The 25,725-nt window shown below is 42.4% G+C and overlaps 1 protein-coding gene across 1 annotated transcript in view; it reads left to right on the forward strand.

Annotated features, from left to right (window-relative positions):
- GLI3 (GLI family zinc finger 3) overlaps positions 1–25,725 on the forward strand; it is a 223,533-nt gene that overhangs the window by 186,605 nt on the left and 11,203 nt on the right. Inside the window, exons 10-11 of the mRNA XM_040964715.1 lie at positions 23,548–23,697; positions 24,886–25,050. Of these exons, the coding sequence (XP_040820649.1) occupies positions 23,548–23,697; positions 24,886–25,050 (315 nt within the window). The remainder of the gene's footprint in view (positions 1–23,547; positions 23,698–24,885; positions 25,051–25,725) is intronic.

Consider the following 25,725-nt stretch of genomic DNA (forward strand, 5'->3'; position numbering starts at 1 on the left):
CAGGAACTGGGAATTCCATCTGGATCATGTATAGAGGTGACAGGGATCCAAGAACTGGAACCATCTCCTGTTGCCTCCATAGTGTGTTTTATCAGGAAGCTAGGATTGGAAGTAGAGCTGGAACTCCAATTCAGGAGTGCTGGTATAGGCTGTCAGCCTCCCAAACAGTAACTTACCTGCTGGGTCCGGTGCCTGTCTGCCTGCCCTCTCTGTGTCTGCCGAGGATCCCCTGAATCCAGATGACATTAGTTTGCTCATAGTGATTAGACGTGGTATCATCGCCTAGTGGCTGAAAGGCCACCTGCTTCAAAGTCACTACTTATTTTAGGGTCTTACCTCAGACCTAATGGAGGCCTGGGTGGTTGCATCTCTAACAAGCTCCAGAACAATTTCTAGTTTGAAAATCTGAGAGCCAGTTCTTTAACTGGGTCTCTGAATCCAGGAGTCCTTAGAAATATTTGGGATGCACATTATGAAAGCTAGAAGCCTTCCAGATATAGTGGAGTCTTTTTATGCAATATTGCACTTAGAAGCCTGATATCCTGCAAATGAGGGCACTCAAAAACTATATTCAACATGCATGTTATTTTTAAAAAATGCATGGATTTCAGATTTTTCTGCAACAAAATAGGCTTAACATTTTAAGTAATTAATTTGAAAGACAGAGTCACAGAGAGAGAGATCCACCTAGTGATTCACTCCATAAATGGCTGCAACAGCCAGGGCTGGGCCAAATTGAAGCCGGGGGTCAGGAGCACCCTGCAGCTCTCCCGTGTTGCAGCAGGGACCTGGGTCTGTATGCAGGCCACATGCTGCTGCTTCCCCAGGTGCTTTCCTCAGAGCAGCCAGGTCTCACACCAGCCAGCATACTGATGCTTTCGAGGTATTCTCATACACTTGCTTGAACCCAGGAGGAGCTATAGCCTAGTTTCCGAGTCTGTTCTCTGCATCATCTGCAAGGTGATGCACTTGGAGTCAAGTTAGGGATGAGTAGTACAACAGCTGGTTCCTTTGTGGTAACAACATGCATGGGTTTGGCTCGAATTGTTGTGACACAGTTGTGCTTACACACTGTGCTGAATCTGGAGCTTCAACTAGAAAATAGTATGAGATATCTGCCCCACATTCCCTGCTTCCCCCCACATACTGTTTAATGTCCCTTCTGTTCCTCAACTGTGCTCATTACTTGAGGACCCCAGCTCAATATCTTTGAATATAGGAACTAGATACGACTCAAAGGAGCAAAGAAACCTCATCCAGAAAGCTCAGGGACAGGAAAATAAAGGGGCTCTGCCTTCATCCTCCAACCCACACTCCAGGCTGATTCAGGCTGTGACAGAACTGAGCTGGACAATGCCTGGGCCATGACATAAGGAGGACCATAGTTGGAAGCAGCTTGTGGGGCTGTGCCCCATCAGGTGTGAGAAAAAGCAGCACCATCCTCATATAACAGGCCCCCAGCTGCTGTGGAGGAGGCCAGGGCCAGGCATGGTTCTGAAACATAGTAAAGTCAGCAGAACCATGGGATTCTGGCCTCAGGACACAGCCCAGGAGCCCAGGAAGCCTAAAGTGCTTCCACTGAGATGACTTCTTGGGCATTAAGCATTATTGGCCCATATATGTGCCCCCAAAAACAATTGTTACAGTGTGGGCTCAGGACAGTCCCTTCCACTCAAGGGCTTTGGGCTGCAGTGAATAATTACAGAGGATGACGAAGGCTTAGTCTCCGATATTTGATTTTGTTTTCATAGCTCCCGGGCTGCACTGGAGTTCTTCATGCATCCCACTCGTGACTACTTTCAGTCCTATGATTTGGCTCTTGGGATGAAGTGTTTTGTCTCATAAAACGCAGTAAAGCTTCTGGCCTCACCACATGTATTTAAACCCAGAGGCAGTTGTTTCCAACATGCTGGATATTTCTTTACAATTTTTTTTAATTGCAATGAAGGATAAAATTTAAAAGGGTTTTGGGGAGTAGTTAAACACATGTAATTAATGAAGTATCTGATGACCCTTCCTGTTAATTTTCACAACCCTAGTCCTGTTTTCCTCATGCCTTGTCCGTTCCCATGAGCCCCATTGTGATTCCTATTAGACAAGGTCTTGGCCTTCTGCAGGACCTTGTTCTTGCCAATCTCTCTGCATGGATCAGTCTTGGCATAACACTTTATCTAGGTCTGTGCTCAAATTCTCATTATACCCTTGGCTGGCCTGTAAAAATGATAGATAGCTATTCCCCCTCATCACTACTCTTAATGGCTTTAAAATGTTTTTATCTGTCTCTAAAACACCACATTTTTAAAGTTTTTATGCATTTATTTTCCTTTTATTCAAAGGCAGAAGGAAAGATTTTCCAACTGCTGGTTTACTTCCTAAGTTCCTGTATCAGGCAGTGTTGGGTGAGGCTGAAGCCTCAGCATTCAGACTGGGGGCAGGGACCCAAAAACCTCAGGGATCATCTGCCTCCCGGGGTGTGCAATAGCAGCGAGCTGGAATGGAGGATCTGGGACTCGACCAGGCACAGAGATGCCGGATGTCAAAAGATGTCTTAACTACTCTGCTAAACACCTGTCCCTAAGCATTAATTACATTGTGAAAATCAGTGTATTGTCTGTCTTCTACCTTGGCCTATAAACATCTTAAACATTTTTTTTCTGACTTTTCTCACTTGATACTTTCTTAAAATGATCACCTAATTTCTCTCTGCATGAAAAGTGTTTCCCTATACATTTCCTCCAACTTACCGTTATTCTTAGTAGGATGGTACTTGGGGTTTTTTTGTTTGTTTTTGTTTGTTTTTGGTTTTTATGTGTACATATACCTGTTCCCGGGGATTGTTCATGATCTTATTGGTTCCATGCGACTATCTTATTTTCTTTGATTTTCTACTAACACACTCATACCACCCACAAGTAGTAGTGGTTTTTATCTTTTTGTTCCAACAAGATATACATGTTATCACTGCGTCCATGGGTGAAATTTCTTGACATAGTGTTTGATGATACTGTTGGTGCCCACAGTGTTTGATGATACTGTTGGTGCCCACAGGCCCAGTTTTCAGTCTAGGTTACTGGGAATGCCTCTACATCCAGCCTTTTCAGACATAGATAACTGTTACAAATGAACAGGTAAAGGAACTGCCTTTCTTTCTATTCCTAAATTTTCAAAAAATTTTATCTCAAAATAATGTAGTTACTCTATTAGCAGTTTGCTAAGAAGTTTGTAAGAGGCTCTTATGTGAAATGTAAGTTTTCAAAAAACTGATAGAAATGTATATTGTGAAAAACTACATAAACTTTAAAACATTTTGTACCAAAATAAATTTAAATTAACTTCATTTTCTCCCTTCCACTTCCTGAGACATCCTTTTGTATTTTTAGGTCCAACATGTCCTTTGTATCATGTTCATATGTCAGGCAAGTCACTCTGTTAGTCTGTTGCTAGATTCAGAATGCCCTGTTTCATTTATAATGTTTATATCTTTGTGACAGGTGTCTCTGCTTCTCTTTTGTGCTGAGTTGAGAAGAGACTTTGGATGGGGTGTCTCTTCTATATTTTGTGTCGCATCAGTTGTTTCTGTCTCCAGAGTGCCTTCTGTAGTGTCCTAGACTTCTATCCTTCAATGTTTGCAGTGGCATGGACAGTTGTAGAGTCTGGTTCCGAATTGGTGTCTCAAGGACCCCGTTCCAGACTTCAGGACGCTGCTGCTTGGTTGGTAACAGTCTTAGTGGGAGTTTTCAGTGCTGGTGTCATTCTGCATTTGAAAGTGACAAAGGCAGTTTTCTAGGCCATTATCATGTGTCCTTCGTGTTAATCTGAATGGGTAAGTTATTTATCAATATACCTTCCTACCATGTAGCTATATCTAAAGGAAAGTGGGGGGGAAATCATGCTACCCTGTTTCCCATAGGATGCTCCACTCACGTATCATCTGTCGCACACATTTTGTAAATTTTCAACTTCTAATGTAACTCTATACTAAATATTGGCCATTTGGGGTCCACTTGAAAAAGACTCAAATCCATGTGTCTTTCATATTCTATAGAGACTAAAAAGCCGTGTGGGAGGAAAAGAATGAAAATTAAATAGGACATTGAGGAAGAATGGGGTGAAAAATAATACGTTTAGCAGAAGGCAAAGAACCAAATAATTGAAGGTACCAGTTTGCATTTACTTCCTAGTTTTACTTAACAGAAAACTTACTTACTTGACTGTGATGGCCCAGGTTGATGGATAATTCGGTAAGTAACCTAGAGGTGAGAATGGCTAGGCTTGAGCATGAAATTGGCTGGCTAAGTGTAATTTGTATGGAGCCAGTGTTATGTAAACATCATTCAGAGTCTCTGCCAATAAAATTAAGTACTCCCTGAAACACTACAATTCATTATTTTACTTTCTTGTTAAGAGTGATGCATGCTGTTCTTTCTGGTCTGAGGAGAGGTGCTAAAAGTTAAAAATGAAATTTGTTTGAAAAACATTTAAAAAGGGAAAAATTACATAGCTGACAGCTATGCAATGGAACTTATTAATACTTCATTACCAATTTGTTTGACATAACCCAAGTTCTACCACAGTTAGAAGCTCTTTGTGAATGCAAATCTTGAACATTCTTTGAATGGTTCTTCTAGATATAGTATGCTTCAGATAAGAAGCAGTAAATGAGCAATTTTTTTTTTAACTCTGTGTAAAGAAAATAGTTCTCTGCCACGTACTTGGAATTGGAGCTTGGAGTATGAATACCTTATAAGGGTTGCCATATATTGATTCCTTAAGCCATCTCAGTTTACTTATAAAATAAATGAAGTCAGTTCTTGGCTCCTCCGAGTCTCCGATGGCCATTTCCATCATTCACTTCCTCTTTCCAAGCCTTACCCTAGCATGACCTGCTGGAGCCAGTTTAATGACTGAAAAGGAATCTATAATCCTTCTCACAAAAATAATAGAACTAGTACTAAATGAAATAAAATTTAAAGTCTCTGTGTTCAGTAGGCATAGAGATGTCCTCTGTCATGCAGCATAAGTCTCTCTCCTCTGAAGTACAGCACTGTGTTACAGTGAGAAGAAGCTCCTAGGTACATCTGGGTGGGGTGAATGAGCAGCCTAGTTCTAGCTCCAGTGGAAAAGAAGCAAATGGGTGGTTGGATCACATTCTGCACTCACAATGCTTCACCCAGTCCCAGTTCCAGAGCACCTGTCAAGAGTGGATAATGGGGAAGGACTGTGGGTATCAAGATAATGACATGCAGTTTCCTTGCTCAGGAAGGTGTACAGCAGTTAAAGCCATGTTCATGCAAAACCAACCCACTTACAATGCGAAGGGGAAGATACCATCAGATGGATTTTAGTGTTTGGATGTAACCAGCATCCAATTGCAACAGCAACTGTTCCTCTGTTCTTGTTAAAGTTGTGTTTCTCTAAGCACTTTTGTCTTTTGTGCATGTGATCATGTGGATGCAGAGAGCAGTAGCGGCTGTGAAGCTCTGACCTGGAAGGATTACTGGCGTCTGCCAGAATTATCAGTGGTATTCACTTTAATCAAATGTGAACATCAAAAAATTGCTGGGTCCCAGGCATACCTAATGTAAAACTGCCAACCTGCACAATTGGAAAAGTCCAGCTACCACAGACGGACCTTTAAAGCTGTTGTGAATTTCTTCTCTAAGTAATATTAAGGGGACCTAGGCTGGGAAGTGAGGTGGGGTGGGGTGGAAGGGCAATACATTAGACCAAATATATCAACCTCTAACCAGTTGATTGGGGATACCATTCTTTCCTGGCAGTTTACAATACAGGTTTAGATTTTGTCATGTATAGAAACATTGCGTGTGTGTGTGTGTGTGTGTGTAAAAGGTGAGTGTGGTGAATACCCACACTGCTCACAGCTGGGATTATGGAAGTGTCATTCCCAGCAGCTCTCCCATATAAAGAAATAAAAATCCCACTTCTTCTGCCTATTGTTTTATGGCTCCATGGACTTGCACAGGAAATCAGGGAAGAATTGTAAAACACTGCTTGCCTAGAGCATGGTTTTACCTTACCACACTTGCCACATACAGATGCTTCAAGTCAAATCAGAACAAGATGTGATCTTGCTGAGAAAGAATCCTTACAATATCATGTTACCTTCCCCTGAAAGTTCCCCCAAGCATGCATAAAATCCTGAAGACCTGAAGGAGAAGATGGGTGAAAGCCTGTAAAACTGGAAAGTAGGCTTATTCACCTCCTTGTATCATATTATGTATACACATTACAATTATGTCAGTGATTAAAAGCATCGTCATGCTGCATTATGATTTTTTTTATGTTTGGGATTAGATAACCCTCCCCACACACCCTCTGATTCCTGTTATGTCCTCAGGGCAAGTCCTTTCTCTTGGGTCGGGAATGCAATAAGGAAGGTTTTCTTCTCTCTGGGATATTGTGTCTGTCTCACTGTATTTAAATCGATGCAGAAAGCTCTTCAGAGCAAACAAACAGAAGCAAAGTAAAACAAAAACCAGTATTTTCTTCGTATATGAGGGGGTGGTTGAGTAGCCCATGGGGGGTTGTCTGCCTTCAGTGTTTTAAAGGTGCATGTTGGATATGTGTGAAGTGGTGTTAAGTAAGCTCCTGGGGAAAGTGGGTTGGCAAGGAGAGAGTCCTTCTCTCTCAGGCTCTGTTGACTCCTTTTTATTTCTATCTGATTTGTTTATTTGAAAGATAGACAGAACCAGACAGGTCTTGTATCTGCTGCTTAATTTCCCATATGCCTGCAATAGCCAGGACTGGAGAGGAGCTGGAGCCAGGAACTCAATTCAGGTCTCTTGTGATGTTGGCTGGTACCCCATTGCTTGAGCCCTCACAGCTGCCTCACAGAGTCTGCATAATTAGAGTCAGTAGGTGGGGCCAGGAATTCAGCTGAGACACTGCAGGTGTCTGATTCACTAAGCGCAATACCCATGCCCTAACCAACTCGTTTTTAAGTGAAAAATCAGGGAAATTTTCCAACCTGTTTAAATACTAATATTCTAGGAACAAGATAAAGAGGAATTGCAGTTTATGTAAATGAATACATCTGCAATGGAAAGGTATTTAGTTAGCTCACCAAAAAGAACTTCCCAAAAAAAGATGGATAAAGTGCTGCCACCTGCCCGTCCCCGCCCCCAGACATTCATCACAGTCCCCATAAACAGCAGATTTACCATCTGAAATAACAAAGCACTTCTGTTAGACTTGTTATCTCCTGGCTGACCACCAATTATCAGAGATCACTTGTATTTATGGTTATTGATCTTGATAGCATCCTAGGGGAGTGTGGATTTAAACTATCAGCAAGACACTATGTGTCTGTGTGTGTGCTCAGGGTACTTGTAAATTTCCCAGGAAGTGCAATGAAAAGATGTTTATTTGGCTACAAAAAAAACTACTTTGATATCCATGAATATCAGGAGTCTTCAAAAAGTTCATAGAAATAGAGATTGTGAACAAGTATGCAGGAATTTCAAAAGAATTTTATGTAATCCTTGAAATGTTCGAAGTACCATCACAGGTACATGTTTTTACGTGATTCATATCCTGCATGCCTTCCATCTCCCTCTCCAGTTTGTGCGTTTCTGTGGTACTGGCTTAAAAGAGACTAGACAGTTTCCTCTTTGAGTGAACTGTTGGTTGTTTATTTCTAGCCAAAGGAGTAGATTCTTGTGTTCTTGTCTTGAATTACTGTTTTTGTTGTTATTCTTCACCCTCAGTTGCATCTGTCGTCAGAGTGGTCACATTATCTCTAGCCTGTGTGCTCACCTGTGCCGTGACCTCAGTATTCACTGTTAGGTGAGGCTGTAAACCTCTGAGCGCCAGGAAAGTCCTTCTGTGGGAACTAAAGCCAGAGGACAGATCAGCCAGCGAAGACCATGGAACAAGACTAGCTAGATGAACTGCCATAAGCAAGACACAGCGTGTGCTGCCTGTGTGTTAGGGCCCTAGAAAAAGATGAGAAAAGAAGCCAGCAACGGGAGGATCTAACTCTGGGTCCCCTCTTCCTATGGCCTGACGCAAGTAATTTACCCCCTGGTAGGTGGGAAGCTTTTGGAAGCAGATGACCTAGAACCAAGGTACCCGACTAGATTATTTCCTGGACTGAACACTCATAATACTGTCTTAACCTTAAATATCCATGTGGCAAAATTTGGACCAAGCATGGAGTTTCATTTAGCTTCAGTGTAGCTTATTTCATAACTGCAATTCACTATTTTTTTTCACAAAGTGTTGACATTTGTAAACTTTTAAGTAGTTACTGTTGTGTTAAAAGCACACTGCACTAATATCTGTTCATAAACAATATGAAGCCCATTGTGCAACCACATATATTTAGAAAAGCCAAATGAAAGATTCAAATGAAACTTTAAAAAGTTGAATGATTATGTCATATATATCAGTCAAATATCCTTGGAAAAATATGCTTATAAAAATAAATTTTATAGAATCAAGCCCCAAATTAAAAACATGTTTTGAGAATAAATTAGTGCTTCTTAAGGAATGGAATTCCTGGTTTGGTGGGAGCTAAAAGGAAAAGCAAAAAATATATAAACTCAAAAGTGTCTCAAAGTCAAGAAATATATACTTCTCCCTGGAGTGATTTCATCATGAAGAATGGTGTCTGGGATAAAGCTGGCTGTCTTTCCAGGTTTCATTTAGAAATTTGTAGACACAGACGCTTATTTATTTATTTTAATTGCTAAGTTTAAACCTGTGTTTCTATAAAACCTGTCTATGTCAAGTGCCTTCTTTATTTCTCTGAGGAAAATTCTATGACCTGCCTTGCTTCCTTCTTTCTTTGTCTTCAAACACTTTAGTCATGGCAGGGGACAAAACTTCCATTACATTAATGAGATTTTCACAAGTAGATTAGAGAGGAAGTATGCCCTTCATTCTCCTGTTACTCAACATTACATAGGGGAGAAAGCACTGTGTATCTACCATGGACAAGAACAATAGCCAAGGGGCAGAATTCCAGTGAGCTAGAGTGTAGCATGATCGCAAGTGTAACTCGGTCTTTTTTTTTTTTTCACTCTTCCTTATTTGAAATGTTATTGAATTACATCAAGAAAAATTTACTGTAAAACATCAAATTGTTGACTTTCTACAGCCAGTGGAACATAGCATTGAAAGTAAAAATTATCACTTTAATGCCAAGGGCTCTTGTCCCAAAGTTATGTCAACAAAGTCAGGGTAGACAAAAGTAGGCTTTGGAATTCTTTTCATTTATAATGAACAGGAACCCTCTAAGATAACTCTGAATTATGTCGTTACCAATTCAGAACCACAGTCTGCAATTGCATTATTATGGGAGGTTCTCTGGGTGGACCCTGAAGGCATCAGTGATGTGAGATTTTTTTTTTTGCAAAATTTGTCAGATTATTGGGGTGACAGTGATACAGGAAAGTCCTTCCGTTTGCTGTGGCTTCTGGTGCTCAGAGAACACAGCAAAAGCAGACAGCCGACTGGGAGTGTATCAAGGTCTGGGACCACATGAGCACCCATCTGGGTATTTCCAGTAACACATTTTTAACACATATTCCTCCAGCAAGTATTGACTGAATTCCTACTCTGAGCTAGGCACTGTTCTAGTGACTTGGGACACATCATTGGGTAAAACTGATAAAGATCCCTGGTCTGTGGGAAAGGGTAGACAGTAAATGATAAACCAGCACTGGAAGTAAATGATAGTATATTAGAAATGATACAGCCATTGGAAAAACAAGAGCCACAAGGTGTGGGCTGGAGATTGAGAGATCATGAGCATGTGCTAACACTAGCATGAGCAGGGTTCAATGAAATGATGAGTCTTTATTAAGCAAAGAACATGAAAGAGGGCCAGTAATAGTGACCCAGTGACCCCAAACTAGTTATGGCCAAGATGTCACCAGCTGTGGATTTCCACATGGCCCAGCTGCTGGATTTTTCTCTTGAGTTCCATGGAAAGTCAGGTATACCCCTGGTATGGACCTCAGGTTTTATTTCTTTCCATTTCCTTTCTTGCCAGGGACTACATCACACATCAAGTGACTGTTTCATTTCCTGCACTCTAAGAGTAGCTATCTTTACTTCTGCAGCCCTGTAGAACTCTTCAGGAAACAGAACTGAATGTTACAGTCAGCATGAGAGAAACGCAGGGTTCCAAACAGCAAACGGCTCACAAATTGAATACCGTGCAGCATGAAAATTCCTGATGACCCAGTTTTTCATATTAATCCCACTTGTTTCATATTATTTTGGTAGATTTTTTCTCCCATTTCTTTCTGAACCTGCAGAACTTACTGGAACTGAGAAGTCTCTGCTGGCAGAGAACTTCACTCTTCATTACCTTAGCCTCTTTCATTGATGTTGTACCTAGAAGTACTCCACATGTGTCCTACACACGAATGTGCCCCGCATCCACCACCTTCTGCCTCCTTTGCTTCCTGGTTTTTTTCTTGTCTTTTAAATGCTGGCCTCCCATGTGTTTTAATTGCTGTCCCTCTTCATTCTTTCCAAAATCCCCATTGCTCAGTACTTGTAGCTTCATGTCTAAGTCTATGCTCAGGTCTATGTTCTTTGTATAAATGCTACTCATTCTACTAGCCTGATAAAGAAAATTATATATAGGTACGGAATATAGGTATGGAACTCTTAGTGTATGCCAATATCGTATAAGGTATGCTCTTTTAATAGATTTAGCAGCAATGAGAGATCAAGATATTTGGGAGGAACACTGCTTATCAGCATGGTTTCTGAATTCATTGTTTTTATTAATAGATGGTAAACTTAGTACTTCTACATGTTGAAGAGTTCACAACAGAGGTATTGGAAAGATATCTTTCCATCTTGTTTTCAAGGTAAGGCAACCCTGGAAAAGCCTTACTAGTTGCCTACTAGTTTTCTGTAACATGAGAGTTAATCCATTCTTCCAAATGCTTGTTGTCTAATTGCAAAGCAAAGAGGTCTATGATGCTAATGCTGTCTTAAGCCATATTCCTTTCTACATTCTTGTAGCCACTCTTGGAGAAGATCCAGTAGATGTGTCTTAATCTGTCTTGCCTCTTTGATGTTTAGCACAGGAACTACCATATCATAAACAAGCTTTGAGTTCATCGTGAATGAATGCATCAGCTCAGTGGGATGGTGGGCAGATTTCCAAATGGGTAATTGGACCTGTTTGCATGCCTTCTTCCTTTCTGCCAGTAGTTCTTGAGATTTTTCTGTGTTTCTATCATCAGCACCACTCTTTCTCTCTCTCTCTCTCTCTCTCTCTCTCTCTCTCTCTCTCTCTCTCACGCACACCCCCCTAATCTCTTCTGATTGCTGATGGAAGGTTCTCCTAACACTTATCATGAAGACCTTCCTTTGCAGTCGTGCGGGGCAGAAGACCTTAAGGGGGAGTCCTGGCCAGTGATGTGGTTTGCATTTGGGCTGTTACTAGAAATAACTTTTCTAATCTCTGTCTTCAAAGGATTTCATTTTTAAAATTCTTGACTTTTCTCCACTACTAAAAATAGATTACCCAAATCTTTTTGAAATCAAAATACACTTTCATATGCGTTCTATGTAATTGTTCAAACAGGTATTTCAGTCATGAAAATTATGGTATCAAAATTTATAGGACAGTATGCAAGTTTCAGAATGATTGTTATAATAGAACTTAGTAATGTGGAGGAAGAAGGATTGCTTTTGTAGGGTTCAAATAAAAGTTCACCTATTTAAAGTTGAATCTCATTAATCTCTCATATGTACTTATTGTATTATTGAATTTTGAATTTTCTCCTAATCACGTGGTGTCTTCAGACCTTTTACAAATAGCAGTATACCTAGAGTTGGTGAATTGGTAAGATCACAAAAATTAGGAAATAATTAAAGAATAGCATTTTTTATACTTTTAGATCATGGAAATAATAGTATCCTGTATTTTAAATAAGGAAAGTTCATATCTTTCTTTGCAGTCAGGAGACTTTTAAGAAATGAGTCTAATCTTTGAACAGTTGTGTTTGTGTGTACGTTAACAAGCACCTTAAAATTAAAAGCCTAAGGTGTCATGAATATTATCATAGTCGTCCAATCTGGCTTTTAGAGTTTTGCATGAAAGTCGAAACTGGGTCAGCCATGCGTGGGAAGTACAACTACTGTCTGGATTAGTAACATACAGAGAAGTTGTCCGGTAACCCTGCTTTCTGTTAGTGGCAAAAATCCAAGCCCACAAGGTAGGAGGATTTTAATGTCCTGGGACACAATCCGGCTTCTGAATCTTTCACTTGGAGATATATGCAATTGCTGTGAATGGTAATGCTTTCCAGATACGTTGGGTTTCCGGGATGAGCTGTATGTATGAGTGATGAATTCATTTGGTCCTTGGGAGAGGTTGCATTTTATCACCATTTTCCTGGCCCCTCTGGCCTTGCCATTCATCTCAGTCCAGGGTCTGGGCGAGGAGTAGGAAAGTGAGTTTTAACCACCTCTCCTTTGCAGTTAGAGCCCAGCTGCTTGGAAATGTTGGTGCATATCATGTTTACTGAATTTCCTGTTGCAAAGAGGGAAAATAGAAATGTACATTTTTAGATATCAGTTTTCTAAATTGGTTCATTCTGTGATTTCACAATTAAAATCATCTTGCCCAAGTATTCTTTTTCTCCATACATTCAGAATAAATACTGCAAAAACTTTACTCATTTACCTCTTTGCATCATTCTTTGTGATATCTCATCAGTTAGTGTAGGAAGGGCTTGTGATTTTGTTGGCTTTTAAAAGATGATAAACATTTATGTCCTGTAATTTTTAGAAACAGATTAGACTTATAGTAGTAGTTGGAGAGTGCGGTAAAGCCACTTCCAGTCTGTAAGGAAATCTCAATTGAATTTAAACACTAACCCTTCCAGAACAGAAATTCTCAAAAGTACTTTAAGAATCACCATCTTGTGTGCTGGTGTTACGGCACGTTATGGTGAACTGCTGGTTGAAATGCTGGCATCCCACATCTGAGTGTTGGCTTAGGTTGAGTCTCAGCTTCTCTGCTTCCAGTCTAGGTTCCTGCTGACGCACCTGGTGTGGCAGTAGAGGATGGCCCAGGCACTGGGCCTCTGCCACCCATGTGGGAGACCTAGAGAAGTTCCTGGCTTCTGGCTTCAGCCTGACCCAGACTTGCCTGTTGTGGCAGTTTGGGAAGTAAGCCAGTTGATGGAAAATATCACTTTCTCTTCTTTTCTTCCACTTCTTAAGTGAGGAAGCAAATCTTTTTGCTTCACAGTTTTGTTCTCTAAAGTCTCATTTTACTGAAGCATATATTCAACTTTCTTTGTCCCTCTGTCCCTGTATCTCTGCCTTTGAAATGATTAAGTCAATGGAAATTTTAAAAGAATGGTTACCATTTGCACCATAAGAGAACCCTCTTAGCAGAGAAGACTTGAATGCTATATTTTGACTTGACATGCTGAGATGGTGTCTGTCTGTACTGCATTCCATATTACACACTTTTCAATGGAAAAGACAGATTTCCCTTCTGTGCCACATGGATCCTACTAAATTCAGATGTATTTGGGGATGGAAACATTGTTTTTTAGTTAATTTTTCTTTTCAAACCCAATACTGTAAAACCGTTTGTCCAGGCAAAGCATTTGTGTTATGAGTGTTGCCTGGGACCAATTTTGGGGTGTGTCTGGTTAAGTCTTACCTAGGCTGCCCTGCCCCTATCAGGGTACCTTGGCCACTCTGCGCTTCTGAGCCAGCTTTCTGCCATCGCTCCAGAGACCTGAATGGAGTTCTGGGTTCCAGACATCATCTGACCCAGCCCCAGCTACTGTGGGCATTCCAGGAATAAACCAGCAGATGAAGATCCTTCTCCCTCTGTCACTCTATCATTCAAATAAAATTTTTATTAAAAAAATGCCTTTGTTACACATAAAGGAAAATAATTTCATTCTGTATTTGTACCTAGAAACAATATTCTTGTATTTGTCATCCTAGTTATATTTCTATATTCATTTTTAACCAAGCATATCTTTTTGTTTAATACATTCACAATATATTCACAACCAATATAATCCTTAATAATATTCACAAAACAGAAATAGGGATTTTTTTTTTAGTATAGAGAATTCAGTCTTGCACTCAAAGTGTTTTGACCATTGTTTTTCTGTATAATTGTATAGTTTTGTCAGAAAACTGAACGATGCTGAGGTATTTGTTATGAGCAAGCCGTCATTCTGTGAAGTCTTTGCGAAGACCCATCCCACTGCAAGCTGTTAAAGGTTTTTAAATAATCAGTTAAGAAGATTGATGGGTGCCACCAAAACAATTTAAATTATTTTATTTATCTAAAATTAAAGCACACATGGAGATAGAAGGCCTGCTTTGGTCCTGATAGTCTATGATTCGTGGCTTTTTTTTTATTTCTGCCTGGTGAAGTCATTAGGAGTCCCATCACAACACACACCTAATATAATCCATGTCACGACAGTTATGAAATTTTCAAAAATGATGCCTTTATCAAATGATACACAGCACGAGAAGGTATGGGCCTTACTGTAGATGGAAGTTTTGAGAGATGTTTCTTAGGGTGTTTTCCTTGAGGCAAGCTGTAATGCAATTTAAACTTTGAAAAGATTCAAAATAATTTCCCCTTTTTCTCCATTTCAGAAATAAATCTGGACTACCAAATAAAGCGGTAGTACTAGCCTGTTAGAGTCAGGACACACATTCTTAAAGAGTGTCAAGTGGCTGTATTCTGTTCAGTGCAGCGGCTCCCTCCACCCTCCCTGATGGTGAGCCAACCCCAGTAGCCATGTGAAAAGATTAAGAAAGTATCTGACATTTCCAGGCTGACCTTCGGAGATGCAAAGATCTCCGTTTTACTTCTGAATAAATGATCACTGCGTCCGATCGCGTCCTCGGGGTGGATCAGGACACAGAAATGTGATAAAGGCACAAAGCAGAAGTGAAGAAGAGTCCAGCTGACACCCCCAGCCAGGGAACTCGCGTAGGAACTGCCCACTGTGCGGTTCCTAGTGTTGAACCATTTACATGTGAAATACACACTTTGCAAGATTTTCTTTCTTTTTTGTTAATGCCATAATACTTACCGTATGTGAAATGTGTTTATGTGGGAAAAGAAATTATAGATATTTTAGCGCTAAAGAGTACTTTATTATTTTTTTTTCTTGGCTCTTACATGTACTTTGGCCTGTTAACAGCTTGGAGAACTGCTCAGTAGGAATCTCAGGCTGGCAGAGAAACTGTTGGTGGGGCAGCGGGTAGGTACAGGAAGTGTGGTGTGAGCAATGTGTGTGCACAGGGGAGAGTGGAGCCTCAAGTTTCACATTTCCTGCCTTCACCATTCTCAGGTCAGCTCACTGATAATGTTTTCATTACGATAGTGAAAGGAAGTCGCCTTGTTGTTAAGGAGCTGACTGATGGAAAGCCAGGGTTTGGTCAGTTGGTTGGGCGATCTCCTTCAGCAGAGTTAGGTTGGGGTTGTGAAGGCCTAGGCACTTCCCTGCAGCCAGGCTATGGTGGCCCTCTCCCAGGAAGCCACTCAGAGAGGATATCCCCTGATCTAGAGTGGTTGCTGTGAATGGGGATTCAGGAGTCGGACTGAAGGAGGAGGAAAGAAAACCAAGCGGCATTTGTTTCTGAGCTCCTGTGCTACTTGAAGGGCAGCTTAGTTGAGAGCACGCGGATTGCTGGGCTGCCTGCGTGCAATGCATCTGAGGGGTTAGGAAAACTGCCTGCTCTGAGCTCATAGTGAAATAATGAAGCCAGAAGAAAGGAGCCTGATTAGCTCAGTGGAGTCCATTGTGTGTGTCCATTCTTGCCGCTAGTGAAAGAAAAGCATCACTTTGCCCACTCCCTTTGGGTCTTTCTTCCTGCGGCTCTCCAAGCACCGTGGGTTGACATTCAGGGCTCAACTTCCCAAAGCAAATCCCTTGAAATAAAGAAGCACTTTCCGCCTTCCCGATTGCCAGGCCAGCCAGTGGTTTCTCCTGCATTCTCTGCGCTCCTGCTCCTGGTGCCTCGGAAGAGTCAGGGAGACAACAATGCTGGGTTTGGACTCCTGTTGCTTCTGGCCGGATCGTGATGGGAGATGCTAACTTTATGGGATTATTGCGAGCTCTTCAGGGGCACGTGTTTGCTTTCAGGAATCATGGCTGATGAAGCAAATAAAGCATAATCAGTTGCTGTAAGAAAATAGATTTCTTTCTGATTTGCTTTTTTTTTTTTTTTAAAGATTTATTTTTATTATTTTTTCATTGGAAAGGCGGATATACAGAGAGGAGAGACAGAGAGGAAGATCTTCCATCCGATGATTCACTCCCCAAGTGAGCGCAACGGGCCGATACTATGCCGATCCGAAGCCAGGAGCCTCTTCCGGGTCTCCCACGCGGGTGCAGGTTCCCAAAGCCTTGGGCTGTCCTCAACTGCTTTCCCAGGCCACAGGCAGGGAGCTGGAAGGGAAGCGGGGCTGCTGGGATTAGAACCGGCGCCCATATGGGATCCCGGGCGTGCAAGGCGAGGACCTTTAACCACTTGCGCCACCGCGCCAGGCCCGTGATTTGCTTTTTTAAATTTTTTTTCCGTAAGGTTTGAAAAGCAGAGTTAGATGTAAGATTTCTTCCATCTGCTAGCTCACTCCTCAAATGGTTGCAACAGCCAGGGCTGGGCCCTGCTAAAGCCAGGAGCCTGGAACTCCATCCAGGTCTCCCACGTGGGTACAGGGACAGAAGCACTTGAGCCACCTTCTGCACCTTCCAAGGCACAAAGCAAGGAGCTGGATGAGACGCGAAACAGCCTGGCCTAGAACTAACACCCCTGTAAGATACTGCCATCTCAGTATGCAGCTTAACTCGCTGTGCCACAATGCCAGGCGCTTACTGATCGTTTGGGTAATTCAAGTATGTTTCAGTCATAGAACGTTTCCAAGAGCTAGATTTCAACTGAAAAATTAGAATTCTAAGAAACTGCAGACTTTGTACACCCATACGTTCCAAATACCTAATTTTGTTTAGAGCTGTGCTGGCCTCTAAACACAGTTTGTCTTTTGTGTTTGAAGGGTGGGCAGCACGGGAAGCTGCATCCCTGGCCAGTTTCAGAAGAACTGAGTACTGGCTGGCAAGTATCTGGGGCACTCTGGAAGCTCCTGGACTGGACTCTGCCTTTCTGGGAGAATTGCTTGGTCCCGGAATCCCTGTCCTGTTGACTGAGAGAATTCAAAGCCACCTCACAGCAAGAGTTGGCACACGAAGTTCTAATTTACACCATCTATCTCTTTCTGGCTCTCAGGCCGCTGGCAAATTGCATGTCTTTGTGTTGGATTAGTTTGGGATTTAATCATGCATTATTTTCCCCCCAATTAAATTATTTATATATTTGATTAACGTTGTCACTGCTAGGAAATCAACTTTTCAGTGAAGCCACAAATAAACTCATGCCCATTGAATTTCAGACCAGCTTCCCATGGGTTCAGTCTGTTGAAGAATTGTGTATTCTTCTTGGATATTTTGGGGTTTGGTAAGAGACAAATAGGTGCTTTTTCAACCCAGTGCTAGGAAAATGACGCAGAAAGTGAAGTGCATGTGGGCTAACCTTCCTTCCTTCCTTCCCCTAACTCCCTTTTTAGCTTCGGATCCTGATTTTTATTCTCTCCTATGACCTTTTATTTTGTCACTAAAATACACCTCCTTCTAATTTTGCTCTCTTAGGATGAGAGCTAACCTGACAGATACTAACTAGCTCAGGAAGAAAATTGAAGCTTGCTGTGAGCAAACTCTAGCTCACCAGACACACGCAGCCCATTGCTCACTGTGCACAGTGCAAGTTGACAGAGAGAGAGAGAGAGACTGATTCACTCTCCAAGTAGCCATAGTGACCAGGCCTAATCCAAGCTGAAGTCAGGAATTCCATCTAGGGCTTCTACATGGATCTCAGGAGCCCGAGGCCTCGGGTCAGCTGCTACTGATTTCCCGGTTGCCTTAGCAAGCAGGCTTGATCAGAAGTGGAGCCAGCCAATGCTTGAATAGATGCTCCAGTGTGGGGTACCAATGTCACAGCATTACCCACTGTGCTTCAATGCCAGCGCTCAAAATTCCTCCAGACTAACTCATGATGCCACAGTGCTCCAAGTTTGTCCTTTTCACTGACATGTTGTGTGATCTGCTTACAGATTGCAAAGCTTAAGATACTATACTTTTCCCTTCCTTATTTTTTGGAAGATGTATTTGTTTATTTTCAAGGAGTGGCAGAAAGAGATCCGAGATTCATTCCCCAGATGACAACAATGGCCACCACTGAACCAGACCAAGGCCAGGAGTTTCATCCAGGTCTTCCACATGGATGGCAAAGGCAGAAACACTTGGACCATGTTCTTTTCTGTTACCCAGTCCATTAGCAAGGAGCTGGACCAGAAGTGAAGCAGCCAGGATTTGAACTGGTGCCCCGTGGGTGACATCCTGACCCCTGACCATCTGGCTTTTTCCATGTGAAGTTTGCCGACACCTGATCTAGTGCATCATCCTAATCTTACAGCTGGGAAAATAAAGCCCAGAGAGGTGAAGTGGCCCCTGAAGGGCGCACAGCTTGGCAGGGGTGGATCTGTGATGAGGCGGCCTCAGTGCCCTCCAGGGCTGTTGGTAATGCAGGGAAGAACCTGCCCTGTGCTCTTGCTGCAGAGGCCGGCACAGCTTTTTAAAGGAAATTAAATATTTGGAACACATGAACACTAAAGTCTATAATTTCTCAGAATTTTTTTTTCAGCTGGATTCCAGCTCTTGCAAGTATTTTAAGCTTGGGACACATTTGAATTAAACAGTCAGAAAGGTATCTCCCTCTTTCCTTACAGTAAGTGAGTGTGTCCTCTGAGTGGCGTGTAGGCTATAATGGGAGAGAGACAGAAATACCACACACACACACACACACACACACACACACACACACACACAGAATCAGCCTAACTCCTGTATCATAGAATTATATTTAAAAAAATAACCATGGCCCCCATTGCAAGTTTGAACTACTCTTCAGAAAACTGCAGAAACATATTAGTTGGGACTCAGGTCTGCCTACGGCAGTAGCAGCTAGAAATCCCCAAGATGCTAACTTTACTCAAAATGAAGCTGCTTTCACAGTCTCACATGCTGCTCCAGAGGCAGAGTTCGAGTCAATCTGAAGGCATGGAGATGAGAAGCAGCTTTGCTGTCTCCAGTCCTTGTTCTCCCTAGTTCCTGTCGGCTCCCTGCCTTGCTTTGTGGTAGACCCTTGCCACTGTGGCAGGCAGACTCTTCAGCTAAGTGGGCATTCGTGGCTTCAGAAGTTTCCATGGTGAATCTCTAATTTTCAATCCAATCAGAACCTTCTCCCTCTCTCACCCAAGGAACAGGTGACTTGAGGAAGCTGCAGTTCTTTGCTCTTCTTCCTCCACCACTGTGCTAAAGGAACCTTCGGGAGACGACGCCCCACTTCTCCTAGAACCTCACCTGGCCAGCCATTGGCTAAGACAGGAGGGAAAGACAGCTGTGCTGGCCATTCACTTTCCTGGTAGCTTCTGTTAGGCAATGCCAGCTTCTCTGTGTAGCCCCTTGCTCTCCTCCAGGACATACCTGCGCCGATTTTTTGATGAGCTGAGTATGAGTTCTATGCAGATGGGTCCTTCTGAGCCCCACTGCTCAACAGCTGAGTCAGCGTCTTTTTGCAGATGAGCCCAGCCTCAGCGTGCCTATCCCCATGGCATTCACTGCCTTCTCACGGGGTCCAACAGTGGCAGTGCCTGAGGACCACAGTCTGCCAGGCCAGTGCACTTTGGCCATGTGTGGCCCCGTTGGTCAGAGGCAGTGAGCTCAGGCCCTCTGCAGGTGCTTCTGTGCCCCTGTGTGCTCCCAGCTGGCACCACAGGGCGCAAGTGGGTCTCATCATCAGTGTGTCTGTATTTGAAAAGCTGACCCTGATCCCTAGTGCTCCACACTGACTCAGAACCCCCTGCTCTGTGTTTTTATAAAACCCTATTATTTCTCTTCATCATGCTTATCACACTATAATTGTATGGTAATTTACATCATTATCCATTTCCCTCCAGTGGACTGTAATTTCCTTAGGGCAGGAATCATGTCTGTCTGATTCCTGGCACAGGACCTGGTGTGCATAGCTCTCAGCTCATCGTTGTAAAGACAAGAAAACTGTCCCAATCCAGGTGCATTTCTGTTTTGCTCCCTAACAAGAGGGGTCTGCCTTTGGATAGCTTTCAAATCCTTATATGTTATATTCTGGTTAGTAGGAGGCCAAGCAGAATGAGGTTGAGTTAAGATAAACAAAAGCATGCAGTATACTTTTCTTTTACCCAGGGCAAGATCAGTTTGTTGCATGAGTCAAATCAGGTCCACAAATATTTACTGCGTACCTCCAAGTACCAAGACACTGTCTTTTGCAACCTTAAGTAGGTGCTTCCCAACTTTAGTTTTTCCTCCCTTCTCCCTCTGCCTCCGTTCGTCTCTTCCTTACTTTTTCTATCCTATGTGTTAATCCAAAGGACCCAGTGAACCAAGAGCAACTTGTATGGAGTGGCTGTGTGTGATCATTAAGTTTTCTCCCTGGAAAGGAAAATTTGTTGGACCCCTGTTGGTTTCAAAGGCTGGGCTTCTGTACATGTTGGGGTAATTCTGGGTGATGTCCTTGGGCTACAAAGACGCACTTGAGTCGGGAATTCAAAGACGCCTGTTGTTCCCTGGCCAGCACATCTGTTCTGCTCACAGACTCACGTGCACATCACTGCTTTTAAGAGGCACTCATGCACAGGACAGTGGTTTTCAAAAGGAAACCCACTTGTGTTGGCCTCAGGGTTGCTACGTCATTGTGCCCATCAAAGTTTCTCTTGATTTCCTTGTCCTTGCCAGGGTGTCCCTCCAAATCCTGGCTGTATCCCGGTACTGTGGTATGCACTAATTCTCTTTGGTCACAAACCTTCCGAAAGCTCATGGAGATCATACAGGATCATTCTTTTCCTCTACTTTCCTCCAGTTCTGAAGCAACAGAAGCAGCCTGTGAAACTTTCTTACCTACTTTATGAAACACTTTATTTTGTTCCCTAAAGAAGCAGGCCACCTAGTGGACTACCTGGGAAAAGCCAACTCTGCAGATGGAATTTTATCTTCAGTGCCCAGCCATGGCACTAGTAGGAAAGTAGTTCAATGTTGTGTTGTCCATGAAAACAAAGGGAGCTTTCTCTCACTGGAGGAATGTTTGGTGGCAGATTTCTGCGAATGCTTGAGAAAGTGTTCCCAAACGCTTAAAATTACAGCAAATAAGTAAATCCAAACTCAAGACAAATTACATAAAGGTAGGATGAACAGAAAAGAAAAAACAATAGCATTGGGGTGAGCATTTATCCTATCATTTCTGATTACTGCATCACACCTCGATTCAGTTCCCAACTCTGGCTTCTAACTCCAGTCTCCTTAGACTGTTAGGCAGAAGTGATGGCTGAAGGCATTGGGTGCCAGGAACCCGCAGGAAACCTGGATTGAGTCAGTGTCCAGCATCAGCCTAGGCACAAGTACAGCCGTTGTAGACATTAGGAGGGTAAATCAGCAGATGAGAACACCCGTTCTCACTCATCCGTCTGTCTGTCTCTTTCATCTGCTTCACTTTCTTTCAAGTAACTGCGTTTGTTTTTAGAAAGTTTTTCAGGAGTAAGCATTGGTACAGTGGTTACGTACTTCAATTCCACATCACGGTGCCTAGATCTGGGTCTCAGCTCGGCTTCACATGTGGATTCCTGCAAACACACACCCTGGGAGGAAAGATATGATGAGTGGTCCCTCTTTGGTCCCTGCTACTCGTGTGGGAGACCTAGAATGGATAATTAGCCCTTGGTCCAGCTCCAACTAAGGGCACTGAGGAACAGAAACAAAACTCTCACACAAATAAGCAAATTTTTTTTTTTTTGTAAAAAAGAACCAAAGTTTGGTAAAGGAAAAAGAAAAACCCAACAATGACAGCAAGGTAGTTTCAACAGTGTAGTCCCCCTGCTGGGATTGTCTTTCCTTTGCTCCGAATGAAACTCCTCTTCCTCTGGTGCTGCTCTGGTCTCCCGTGTTACATTTGCTATATCAATCTAAAGGACTGTATGAGAAGGACTGCAGCTTTTTCATTAATGAGTGATTTGGGGAAGTTCATTTTCATTCTGAAAACAAAATTATAGGATTTTAGAGCTGAAAAAAAAAAGCCTTGGAGACTCACAAATCCATTCCTTTATTTTTCTGCAAAGAAGGTGCTAGGGACTAAATCATTTGACAACCACATAGCTCCCTTTTTTAGATAGTTCTGTTCTCTTTGCTTTTTACATCTGATGCATGAGCTAAAACTTCATGTGAAAAGTCTTATAGGTTTTCCTTGTAATGGAGTGTGTGTGTGTGTGTGAGAGAGAGAGAGAGAGAGAGAGAAAGAAAGAGAGAGAGAGATGTACCCTGTTAGTGTGAGAGAAATCTGCAGAACTGCCTTGTAGGTGTTTAGCCATGACCTCCCCCCTCCCGCCCCGGCTGCCCCACTTAGCAGGAAAAATTATCATAGGCCCACAAAGGACAAGTCTAACTCATCTGTTTTTTTCTAACTAGCTGCTTGCAAATCTCAGAATGAACCTGTTCTCTTCAGGTTTTCTGGGACACCAAGTACCGTCCTTGTTGGGTCACTGCTCATAAGAAAATATGTGTACACACATAGCAGAATAGAAGTTTGAGAGATCCACTGTCCGTAAAGTCTGTGCTTGGGACCACTGCAGTCTGTGTTGGAATGACTGTGCTCCTGTTCTCCTGTCCTGGTGTGATGCACCTGGGGAGGCAGCAAGCGATGGCTCAGGACTTACAATCTTTCCGTCCATATCAAATGCCTGTACTGTGTTCCTGGTACACTCCTATCCCAGTCCCAGTGGTTGTAGGCATTTGAAGACTAAATTAGTAGATTTAAGATCACGTTGTCTTTCTCTGTGTGTTTTTGAAATACAACTTTTAAAAATCAACAGCAGCAACAACAACAACAAAAAAAAACAGAACAAACACCTTAAGAAACACATTGCCAGGCTCATTGCAATAGTCTAATAGCTAAAGTCCTTTCCTTGTACACGCCGGGATCCCATATGGGAACCAGTTTGTATCTCAGTGGCCCCGCTTCTATCCAGCTCCCTACTTGTGGCCTGGGAAAGCAATAAAATATGGTCCAAAAGCCTTGGGACCCTGCACCCACATGGGGACCCAGAAGAAGCTCCTGACTCCTGGCTTCAGACCAGCTCAGTTCTGGTCATTGTGGTCACTTAGGGTGTGAATCAGCAGACAGAAGATCTTCCACTCTGTCTCAGCTCCTCTCTGTGTATCTTCCTTTCCAATAGAAGAAAATAAATCTTTAAAAAAAAAAAAACACATTGCCTAGAATTTGAAAATAAATCTTCAATATGGGTGTTTATACAATCCTCAGGATCTAAGATGGGGGAATCTTTTATTCTTCCTTCTGTTGCCTTCAGAAATGAGTAATATATTTCCATTTTATTTCTTTCTCTCTTTTCCCACACTGCAGCACATAAATAATGACCATATTCATGGAGAGAAGAAGGAGTTCGTGTGCCGCTGGCTTGACTGCTCCCGAGAGCAGAAACCTTTCAAAGCACAGTACATGCTGGTAGTGCATATGCGAAGACACACAGGCGAGAAGCCTCACAAATGCACTGTGAGTACCAGTGAGCAACAGGCAGGGCTCTTGGCGAAGGGTTCATGCTGTGGTCCTTCTTCATACTCAACCAGCCATATGTGCTGATGTCTACAACTAGGAAGAGACATGGGGTGGAGGTACAGGGGGTACTTTAAGAACTTTAAGCACAGGTTTGGCTTCTTCTTAAAGAGCGTCTGGGCAGAACAGTTCTGCATGGTGCCACTCTAGGTGTTGGACCTGGCATTGTATGAGCCCAAGCCTGATAGCTCACCAGGTCATAGGCCTCCGAAGGCAGAGAGGGGAGCCTGAATGAACTTTATAAAAAGCAAATTCTCATACCTACTGAACATCCCTAAACCAAATACCTGAAATTCATAATGTTCCCAAATATTTGAAAGACAGACATGATGCCACAAGCAGAGAACTTCACATCTGACCCCATGTGATGGTTGCAATCAAAATGCAGGTGCACTAAGCTCATTGCATAAAATTGCCTCTAGGCAGTGTGTGTAAGGTCTGCATGAAACATAAATGAAAGTAGTGTTTAGACTTGAGTCTTATCCCAAGTTATCTCATTTTGTGAAAACAAACATTCCATAGACTGGAAAACTCGTAGTACTTTTGGTGCCTAAGCAATTTTGGGGAAGGGCTATCTATCCTGTGTTTGGATTTTAAGTTCTTCTCACATTCTTGCCATCCCCTTTAGCATCCTGTAGACCTACAGATGAGGGTGGAGCTGCAGCAAGGCTGGGCTTTCTTTCATAAGATGCCCGCGAGACACACTGGGCACTGCTCAGCCCTGGTACTTTACATCTTAAAGGCCCTTTACAAACATGATCAAATTCCGTGTCTTTGTATGGACACAAAGCCATATTAATGAACTTTGTGCTGAATCTGAAATCAGTGGGAATTCGAGGAGATCAGTGAGCAAATAATGAAAGGCATTGTGCACGTTGAGCGGTCTATTAAAAAAAAAAAACAACAAAACTTCAAGACTTCTACTGGCACTGAAAATGCTTTATCTTGAACTGCACCAAGCTGCATGTGAATCCGAATAAATGCGGAGTTTAGTGGACTTTTTGTTCTTTGATTTTGAAAAGCTGCTGACCCTTGAAACGTCAGTTTTTCATCTACTTTGAGGGAGTGTTAGGCAAGAGCTGCCATGGCTATTGTGTGGTGTAATCCAGATTTACCTGTTGTCCTCAGTTTGAAGGTTGCACAAAGGCCTACTCGAGACTAGAAAACTTGAAAACGCACTTGAGATCTCACACTGGAGAGAAACCATACGTCTGTGAGCATGAAGGGTGCAACAAGGCTTTCTCAAATGCCTCTGATCGCGCCAAGCACCAAAACAGAACACATTCCAATGAGGTAAGTATCTTTCATGAGCCAGAGCTCGTTGGTGGAAACAGAACTCTCCTGGGAATACACATGGAAGGACCAGCATGAATGGTTGAAACATTGCAGGTGAAGGCTAGAATCTCAGAGGTGAAACTGCAAATAAGTCGGAAAGTCTTAAGGCTACTGATGAATTTAGTCTCATGTTGTTTGGAACTGCCACCTACTGGTCAAACAGTAGGAGCCTTGAACTTGGAAACTAAAGCCATGCAGACAGGAAGATCCTGTAAGCACTGTGGATAGACTCAGAGACACAATGTGACAGCTACTAGCTTACTGCTAACACAGCCACATTTGTTTGTTTTCTCTAGATAGTATTATAAGATACATTGAATTAAAAAGAAAAAGTCTTCTATGAAGCAACCATTCAGTACTAAGTGCAATATCCAGGCATTCTAAATTCCAATGGTTTTTAAAAGATATTTTCAGAAACGCAGCATGCTTTCCAGCCAGTAACTTAAGATAGTGTATTGAATAAGGCTTCATGGTAGTAATGGTCCCTGTTGTGGTGCTATTATTATTGTCATTTTTCAAAGTAAACAGAAATATCAAGGCAGTTATGACTGCAAATACATCTTAATTATTTCTGGGGAAAAAATGTATTAAGGGAGGGATCTCACGTACTGATTTACTTCTACAACTATTAGG

Source organism: Ochotona curzoniae, unplaced genomic scaffold (genome assembly GCF_017591425.1).
Source record: "Ochotona curzoniae isolate NIBS_2020 unplaced genomic scaffold, NIBS_Ocur_1.0 scaffold_3835, whole genome shotgun sequence".
Lineage (NCBI taxonomy): Eukaryota > Metazoa > Chordata > Mammalia > Lagomorpha > Ochotonidae > Ochotona > Ochotona curzoniae.